Source organism: Salvelinus sp. IW2-2015, linkage group LG14 (genome assembly GCF_002910315.2).
Source record: "Salvelinus sp. IW2-2015 linkage group LG14, ASM291031v2, whole genome shotgun sequence".
NCBI classification, from domain to species: Eukaryota; Metazoa; Chordata; class Actinopteri; order Salmoniformes; family Salmonidae; genus Salvelinus; species Salvelinus sp. IW2-2015.
In genome coordinates, this window is record NC_036854.1 from 34,778,748 (window position 1) to 34,788,747 (window position 10,000).

The window sequence follows — 10,000 nt, forward strand, 5'->3', positions numbered from 1 at the left end:
TACCTTACTTAGATAAAAAAACATGTTATCTCATGTCATACAGCCACCATTGACATTAGCAGCGTTCAGCTGCAGACAGCCTGAGAAGTCAAAGGTCATACGTGACAGAATTAGAGTCGTATTAGAGGGATGTGCTTTTGCATCTGAAACAGACACAGTGGGCATCGCAACATTAGACTGTGCTTCACCCCGCTGAGGATATCCCCAAAAAATATGGGGGATTGGAAATGATGCAGACAATTACATTGGAAGCAACATTCTTTCCGCAATATTAAGCTGATCCACCCCTAAAAAAAAATTTAAAATTTAAAAAATTTAAAATAAAAATACAAATAATAAAAAATAAATAAAAAATTCCTTTTGGTTATTGGCCCAATGCTCTAATCACTAGGCTACCTGCCGCCCCAATTAGAACCAACCCTTTTGTTGCTACGGAACTTTGAAGTGAAACATTCTTATTGGTCCTGTTAGAATGAATGGGCCGGTGGAAAGGAAAGATCTGAGTGTCTGAGGAGGTGTTCCGGACTGTTCTGATGTAAATGTGAATGAGAGAGAAGAACTCCCAAGGGAGGAGTAGGGCTTAATGGAACATCCACGCTCTGTCAGTCTGTGACAGGAACAATGTCACTCACTTGCCTTGTTTGTCACTCACCGGCCTCTGTAGACACACTAATTGGCAGATTACAGAGTGTAACATGACACAGCGGCAGACATGTGCGCACACGCACACACACTTCTCTGTGGCAGACAATTGTACATTCTAAAAGTGCTAAATTGGCTAAATGAGACGTAAGGGATACAGGCGAACGGTGTGTAATCCATCTAACAGAGTACCTACAGTCTAGTGTATTTAGTGTTGCTGGGAAAGTTGAGATAGAGACAGACATAGAAGAGTATGGTGTTTATTGGTATCCTCTTTTGCATGGTCCGATGTATGTAGTAAGGCACAATATGAGGCAGACTTGTGTGAACTTCTCTCTGAGTGAGACATAGCCAAATGTCAGTGTGGGTAAGTCATCCATTGTCCCAAGGGCTAATGTCAGTGGCTGAGAGGGGGAATGCCACATGTGTCTGAATGACTAAGTGCAACATAGATCATACCGTCCAAGAGCCAAGGGAGAAGGCAGGCTATTGTGAGAAATGGAATTGCTGAGGAAAGCTCCAAAAGTGTTCTTGTACCTGTAGATCTGTGTGTGTGCATGTTTGTATGTTACTGCATCAAGTAATAACACTGATCAAGGTTGATGTAGGGGGCGAATAGCCATAGCTAATTAAAACATGCACTTTCAGCAAAGCCCACCAGTGTATTTAGGAGAGTGGGTGTAGCTCTGCAGTTTCATGAGAAGCAAGGATGTCTATACAACATCCTACACACAACACACACACACACACACACACACACACACACACACACACACACACACACACACACACACACACACACACACACACACACACACACACACACACACACACACACACACACACACAACACACACACACACACACACCACACACACACACACACACACACAGTAATCCTCCAGACACCCGAAAAGTGCAGCCAGAGTTCTGTAGGGCCCCCAGGTCCCCAGCTCCATCTCTCTCTGAGGTAAAGTGGAGTCAAGGTAAACTGAGATTGATTCTCCTGGGCCAGAATCCTTCCATTCTGGCTGGATCAGCACTCTCACCCTTTTGGGCCCACTGACGGTGATGATTAATAACACACTCACACACGGACCTGCACGCACACACACGCACACTCACACATGCACACACACTCCATTACCCTTTGCACACAGATGGCCCGTCAGGTTGAAGGTTGATGGAGAATAACACTGCTGCGCTTCGCTACGTCATATAGATCCATTAGACCTAACAACCCCCTCTCTGCATCTGTATCCTTCATGTATCCTTCCATTGCTACTGATGCCATTCATCACTATGGACTTGTTAACAGACTCTTGTAAAGGCTAAAAGAGTCTGTTACCGTGRTCTTGAGTGATTCACGTAGCTCTCCCAACAGTAAGTATTTTTCTTTGATGTTAGAGTGTGTTTCTGTTAGTTAGTGTAGACTATGACAACCCTGAAGTGTACCAAGCGGTTTTTAATTTATGCACAATAAAACAAGCAAACATATAAAAAAAATAGTTAGTTACAATTGAAAACATTGARGAAACCAACATACTGAATATTTCACTCAGTTATGGATRTACATCATCTTTAAACAAAACAGAGATATTACACCTTAAAAAGTACCACTTCAGGTTCTGGAGAAGGATGTTTGTAAAGCACTATCTCCATGTCTGTTACTATAACCCCAGGCAGAATAAATTCATTAAGCCACACAGCCAAATCAACAATTGTGAACAAACAGTTTCAAAATGATTCCAAAATTATAAAAACTATACAAAGTAGGRGAGACCAGTGGCAACTGTAACACCTTGAATTTCTCCACACAGAAACCAGCTAGAATGATTAAACATCACTCAGCACATGTCCATTTAGGTTCACTCCCTGCTTGAAAAGCCAAATATCTCACTATTTTCACGCTTTATTAGCAAATATTTGTTTAGAGGTGAAAGTATTTTTTTCCAGCAGCTGTATTTTTCTTATACTGTCCTGAGCATTAGTGTCAAAGAATTCAAACTAGCATAATTTGCATTACTATATGTTGGCTAACCATTTACATGATTGACATGTGTCACTATTGTTGTCTTTTGCTAGGCACATGAGGTTTTGTCATGGCTGCTAGGGTTGGGGGTAATTGCAATGCAATGTTAAAATTACACTGAGCCAAGAAGACAACTTCTGAAAACAAGTGATTTTAACTTGGATACAGTAAGTCATGTCTAAGGTAGCGGATTCATTACTTACCAACAACAGCTGCATATTCCAATGAAGCTATATTACATTTTGAAGTTCACCTTCCTTGCTTTGTCCAACAACACTATCTTGTATTTAGCAAATAAGTTGTGTATTTGTTTTGAGTGCAGTATTTATTTAGTTTCATTGCACAAATGCTGGTTAGCACGTTTCTCACACTGTCTTTAAGCATGGAGGGAGCAGGCCTGCCATGGCAGGTGCAGGGGGGTTGCCTATCAACACGTGCCTCAGAAGGAATCAACATCATAGGGCGACAAATTCCCATGATTTGTAAATCTTTTCAGACCGAACAGCTAGGGTGATAGCTAAGATGGCTTTGAAAAAAAAAGATTGCAGCTAATAGGGAGAAGCATCTAACAAAATAACTACATTATGGCATTCACTAATCATAAACTATTTACATACGGCATAATATATATGTGGGTATAAATGTTGGTACATTTGTGGAGAAAATTCTTACTTACTCAACCTTTAAAATAATTATACAAATACTAACTAACATTGGATCATGCCATAGAAGTTGTAAAAATATATAATCTGGGTACTATCAGACTATKCAAGAGGTTTGGAGATTAACTGAATGGCCATGCACAGGGTGTTACTGTAAATATTGGTTACTTACATAAAATATGTATATTTCTTGCAAAATCATTTCATATGTCTATGACAATATGATAATTTATAAGCATGTTATTTTGGTTATTTTTTAGGTGTTAYATTTGACCCCTGCCACTGTTACAATTGCCCCTGGCACAGGACTTTTCTGATTAAAATKTATATTGGGATSTGACCGTCTTATGTACAGACATTTAAATGGTATGAATGATTAGGAGACAGATGTTAGTTTCTGATATATAAAAATGACCGGCCTAGCTCAGGTTGTCTCTGAGCAATAGAGTAAAATATAAAAAGTGTTACAATTGCCCCCGCTCTCCTCTATGATGACCGCTTAAGCATGATCTAGTTACATATTCCTGACCATTCTTCACTTTCAAATTTATCCAATCTACTTGCATGAACTCATTACTTCTTCGTAAAAACAAAGAAAATTATTATTTTTAACACTGACATTGAGTAAATGGACCTATAAAAGCTACAGAGACATATATATATGCTTCTAAATGAGCTCACTGTACAATAACATCAACAAAAAGCAAAAAAGATTGTACACTGATATCTCAACCATTGCTAACTGCTAAACTGACGCCAGCCCTGTAAGATAATTTTTTATATGGTCACATCTCTAAAATATCTACATTCTGATCGATAGCTGTCACAGGTAGATGGTTAAAAGCACTAGATCGGTTTAACAAAAGTCTRAAATTGGGTAGCTATTGAGTGACAGCTACCCTGGGTACGCTAAGCACTTGACTAACTAACGTTGAGCATAGTAGTTGGGTCAAATTCATCAGGCATCRCTAAGGCCACCCCATTTGGGGTACGCTGTAGGACCCTAGCACAGCAGATGAAGGGGAGTGGCTATACAGACACATCTGGTGCCCAAATTGATGACATATATCGTGCAGCTGAGAGTCCAGTGGAGACGAATGATTTCGGTTCAGTCAGTTCAGTTAGTCATCCTGATGAGCCCTTCCCCGTTAGATAGTTTATGCTGGCTAGCTAGCAACAGCAGCATGACGCTAGTTACAACTTGTAAAAGAAAGTTATGTTTATTTCGATGGGCGAGGGAGAAAGTAGTTGTAGGCTATTGGTCACCATCTGGATGTCATGCCAATGACATGCCAATTAGGTAACGTAACGACAAGCCGGTGCAAATGACCCTAACCATGCTACTTGATTTTATTTTGAGTAGGATAGCGTCCTACTAATATTGGTAGTAACCATCTGGATGTCACAGTCCACTGCTCAATAGGGAGAGTTTGCGCTACAAGCCGGCAACACAACACGGAGCAGTGTCCTTCGCTCCCGCTTGCCGCAGTAAGGAGAAGTAGCTTTAGATAGTGTAGCTAATATCAGGCCAGGATGACACCTAAAGCACCGGAAATCTACAGTTACGGCATTACGTCTCCATTATTTATTTATTATTATGATAAAAACCGAATGATTCTGAACACTTTCCCAAATCCCAACTTCGGCAGACAAGTTTTACATTTTTGCTGGAGTTTCTAGCCACAAGCAAACTAGCTAGCTGGGAATGGCTCATCAGGACWACTGACTGAACTGAATCCGTTCGTCTTCACTCGACTCTCAGCTGCGCGACATACGTCAACAAATTGGGCACCAGGTATGTCCGTATAGCCTCTCCCTAGACGGAGCAGTTCTTGGACTACAGACCAGTGGAGTGGAATGTGACCAACCATGCAAAACTGAACAGAGCGACAGAAAAAACACGTCAGATGAATTCATGCAAAGCAGTTAGGTGGTTTTCTTCCCCCATAACAGACACAGTTCTGGAATCAGATAATTCACAGGAAATCAGAGGGATCCATCCCATTCAGACAGCTCTTTAAGTTTATATATATATATATATATATTTTTTTTTTAATATATATATTTTACATTTTTTAAAACTTTTTCCCATTCCTTCCATGAAAAAAACGAAATTCCAGTTGTCTCCATGTTTGTGAGAGTCAAGTCAGGATCTTGTTGTTTTTTGTTTTTCCGAAGTTGAACATTCCCAGTGAACCTCATCAGAGCACCTGAAGGAAAGTAAAGTGGGCATGTCCCTTTGATGACATCACTGTCTGACTGTAATTTGATTGAATGGCAGCTGCCTAAGGGTCCCAGAGTAGGAGGGTTCCACATAAAATGTCACAAATTACATTAGAAACCACAAAGCAGAAAAAAATAGGAATAGTCAAAGCGAGTGGAGTGGGGTTGTTGTCTGCACAAGGGTGTGTATCCCCGGTGCTGTAGCCCAACGAAGGGTTAATAGTCATCGTAAGTGTTAAGGTCCGTGAAGTATGCGTTGGTGTATGTCTTCCCAGCTAGCTGGGGGTTGAAGTACTTATTTCTTTCCTCCAGAATCAGGTTGTTCTTATTGAAAGCCTGTGAAGGACAGAGAGAGAATAGGAAGAGAGCGAGAGCAAGAGAGGGGAGATGGAGAGAGGAAGAGAGAGATGTGTCAGTGCCAACTGTATTGTAAGGATCAAATAATGATTCCGTCTAGATGGGAGAGTGCAAGGTAAAAGGAATACGTCAAACAGAAAAATAAACCTTGGTAGCATTTATGAGACGACAATATAAAAATCAACAGGAGGTCCCTGCATGAATAAAGCATTTCAATGAGCAAGGCCAAAGCACTAACAACAACAGGCTGGCAAAATGATAACCACTGAGCTGGTGTATTATGATGAGAAACCATATGTCCATTGATCTCCTCTCTAATGTCTCTACATCAGCAGCTTTCTAGGCATTCCATCTCCAAATCCCTGAGGACGAGTTACATTTAAAAAAAATATTAATCAAATATTATTTTTTTTRGAAAAAAAAAGKAAGTCAGAAAATAAGGAAGGGCCACAGGGTAACTCTAGTACCCTTCTCTGTGGTTCTATGGAGATACCATACATTTCTGTGAGTTAAGCACCCTGCGCTCAGTACAACCTCAGCAGTTTGCTAAATTGATGTGCGTGCGCCCCTCTGTCTTATTGTCTTGGCTAAGTGCATTCTGAAAGCCCCTGGAGGCGACATAATTCAGCACTTGATGATGCTGCGTTTGTTCTTGATTGATGGATCCGTATATCAACTGATAGGGTTGCGAGTGCTGAGCACAAACACACATAATATTATTCYGTCTAGATAACATTTAAATGGCTTGCACACAGAGGCGACAAACATAACTTAAAGATCGAATCATGTGTTATTGGTTGAGTCTAAAGTCAATTTCTATGTTTAAAATGGAACAAAATATACATTCTCAAAAGTCTAAATCTGTCTGAAACAGTAATATCTTGTATCTCTGCCAGTGGCCGCATGGCTGCCCTCAACCATTAACCAGCTGTTCTCAGACTTAGTCTACTCTGCCTTTCTTCCTTAACTGTGCTTAATTGGCTAAAGAGTGATTAGGGAGTGTTTTTAGTGTGGTAAACAAAATCTGTTGAACAGTGGGGTGGCATTAGAGATACAAAGAAAGAGGACAGCTACGGAGAAAACAGAATGAGTTACGAGTTCCCTTTTCTCCATGGTAACCCATCATTAGAAAGCCAAACAGAGCTAATAAGACAGAGAAAGACAGCAAAGGGAAAAACAAACACATGCAAATGAGAAGAGTCAGAACATGGTGGATGTTTTAGAACGGAAAGAGATGAGTGGAAAATACACTGCCTTCTCACAAGTCTATGGGTAGTCCTATGGCAGGGTGGGGGGCAAATCTGGTCCTCAGGAGCCTCAATGTCTGCTTGTTTTCATTATTTCCTTCTGATCTAGACCTGAGAGACCAGGCGAGTGCACTCGCTGATCAATCAACCTATTGATAAATTAAGAACCTGACCAAAGTGAAGAGTGATAGAAGAGGGATGACCTATCCCTAAAAGCACCAAAGCTACTGACTAACTGATTAAGTGCCAGAGAGAGAAGAGAAAACCAGCAGACATTACGGCTCTTGAAGACCGCAGTTGCCTTCCTCTTGCCCTATGGGATGAATATGAAATAATGGGATTTCCGAGCAATGAGAGAGAAACTGAGTCTACCCCAACCTGCCGCACACAGAAGCGCCACAGGAAGTGGGGGCGCGGTGGGGAGGAAGAGGAAGGAGGTTGCTGATAGGCTAGGAGGAGGGTCAAGAGGCGGGATGTTGTAGAGGTCAGAGGTCAGTAGAAAGTTAGTAGAAAATCTCCAGGCCACGCATGGACACGGCCATGTTAGCAGACAGAGGCTGGCGCATGCCGGGTTCGTCCAGGGTCAAGAGTACGGACACATCGGGCTGCGGGAGCAGAGGAACGGGCAACAGTCATCCTCACTGGAGCCACAATGGATGACTAAGTTCTACTGTACCCATTGAGGAAGACAGGTGGTCTGTGCTACTGTAGGTGCAGGGGACTACATGGTCATTCTATGCCCTCCATAAGAAAGGACACACTACTGAATCATCAGAAATGGCATTCTTTCAGCTACACTCACTGCCTCTGTCTCAACGGCGCTCTAGAGCATAATCTTTCCGAGCTCACCTGGATGATAAAGATATTATTTCAATCAAACAAAGAACGAAGCTTTAGGAATTATAGTGCCAGGTGTTCTTCTTTCTCCTACAATACAAAATGAAATTACAGAATCACTCTTCTCACTTTTTGAATATGTATATTCAGCTGTACAACCCAGCCATTAAAACAAGAGTAAAGACTGAGGAATAATACGCTTTTGAAAAATAAAGACTAGATTCATTTTTTAAATGGCTATTTTAGAGTTTTTCACTTAGCCAAATGAGCATTGTCCATATTCACATTATCCTCTATCCGTAACTGCAAACTAGATTATGCTCACACACCAGACACTAATTACATGATAGATGGACACTTTTCAAATCTTTATTCTGCTATGGAAACTGCATTCTAGATCTGCGTCAGAGACTCCATTCCCTTTAGATGGCGTGTCTGTTCAGTCATTTATAGGAGAGGAATACTCTTCTGAAAGCTAGCTCTCTGTCCACACGATATGCTAACTCACATAAAATAGTGTTTCCCTGAATAGTGTCTCCCTTAACCCCCTGACTTCATAGAATTCTAAACTAAGTCTTTCCAAAACCAAGCCTTGTGTCAACAGTAATCTCAGAGATAATATAACTAACTATTTATTATTGAGTTAAACCAGGATGATCCACTGATATTAAACATCTCTGTTAGAATGAAGACCTGGAACCTATTTACTCCATATAAGTAACTTACAGTATGTATATTGTGATGTATGTTGTTAGTAACTTATGAGAAAGCAGTGTATGGCTATATATGGCTATAGACACAGAACAGTGCAGTCACACAGAGTAGACGCAGGACCACACACACACACAAGTACAAAAAGCTACAGTACTATAGACCAGCCCAGGGATATAGGTGAGCCTGGAATGTTCTAGAAGGCCACAGAGTGTGATAGTATACAAACCTTAATGGCCTCCACCGAGTCATATTTGTCCAGTTTGTTGATGTGGTTGGTGATGGAGGTGTTGAGTGGTGCTGCTGAGATGGGGTGGATGACCGTAGCATCGTGAGACTGCTGCTGGTAGCGCTGGCAGTAGGTGTACACTAGTAAAGTGACCAAACAACCCATGATAGAACTACTCAGGCCTACAGCAATCATATGGAACAGGTTGAAATCTGGAGAAGGGAAAAAGAGAGAGGAAAATGTTTTCAATGGTCAAAATAAGTTGACTGCGCAATGATTGATGTCACGTTAATAAGTGTGGATGAGTTCATTATTGATACCAACAAATATCACACTACATTATCACACTACATTATCACACTACATTATCACACTTTCACACTACATCAAATATCACACTACATTAACACACTAGCACACCACATTATCACACTATCACATGACATTATTACACGATCACACTACATTACCACACTACATTATCACACTACACTATCACACTACATTATCACACTGCCACACTACATTATCACATTTTCACACTACATTAAATATCACACTACATTATTACACTATCACACTACATTATCACACTACATTATCACACTACACTATCACACTACATTATCACACTACATTTTCACACTACATTAAATATCACACTACATTATTACACTATCACACTACATTATCACACTACATTATCACACTACATTATCACACTGCCACACTACATTATCACACTACATTTAACACTACATTAAACCCATACACACTCATACCTCCGCATCTTCTCTCCTCCTGACTTGAACGAGCAATGGAGACTTCTGTAAAAGAGAAAATTAAAAGAGATGCTGAACAGAAGAACACACTTGTTCCCTTGACAAAACGGTATAGATAGTGTTGAAGTCTTTGAGCATTATATTGAGAATGAACCAGAGGATGATAAAGCCCATCACTAGACACCTGAAGAGTTTTATGATAAGTACTGTATGATAATTAGTGTATCTGGCCTCATTACGGGAAATGAAGTCCACAACCCTATTAACGGCCCTTAATG

The 10,000-nt window shown here is 40.7% G+C and overlaps 1 protein-coding gene across 1 annotated transcript in view; it reads right to left on the reverse strand.

Moving 5' to 3' along the window:
• Positions 1–2,089: 2,089 nt before the first annotated feature.
• The window catches only part of sema5a (sema domain, seven thrombospondin repeats (type 1 and type 1-like), transmembrane domain (TM) and short cytoplasmic domain, (semaphorin) 5A), a 221,921-nt gene continuing 214,010 nt past the window's right edge, over positions 2,090–10,000 (reverse strand). Inside the window, 3 exon segments of the mRNA XM_024000082.3 lie at positions 2,090–5,895; positions 8,941–9,152; positions 9,723–9,767. Of these exon segments, the coding sequence (XP_023855850.1) occupies positions 5,776–5,895; positions 8,941–9,152; positions 9,723–9,767 (377 nt within the window). The 3' untranslated portion in view covers positions 2,090–5,775.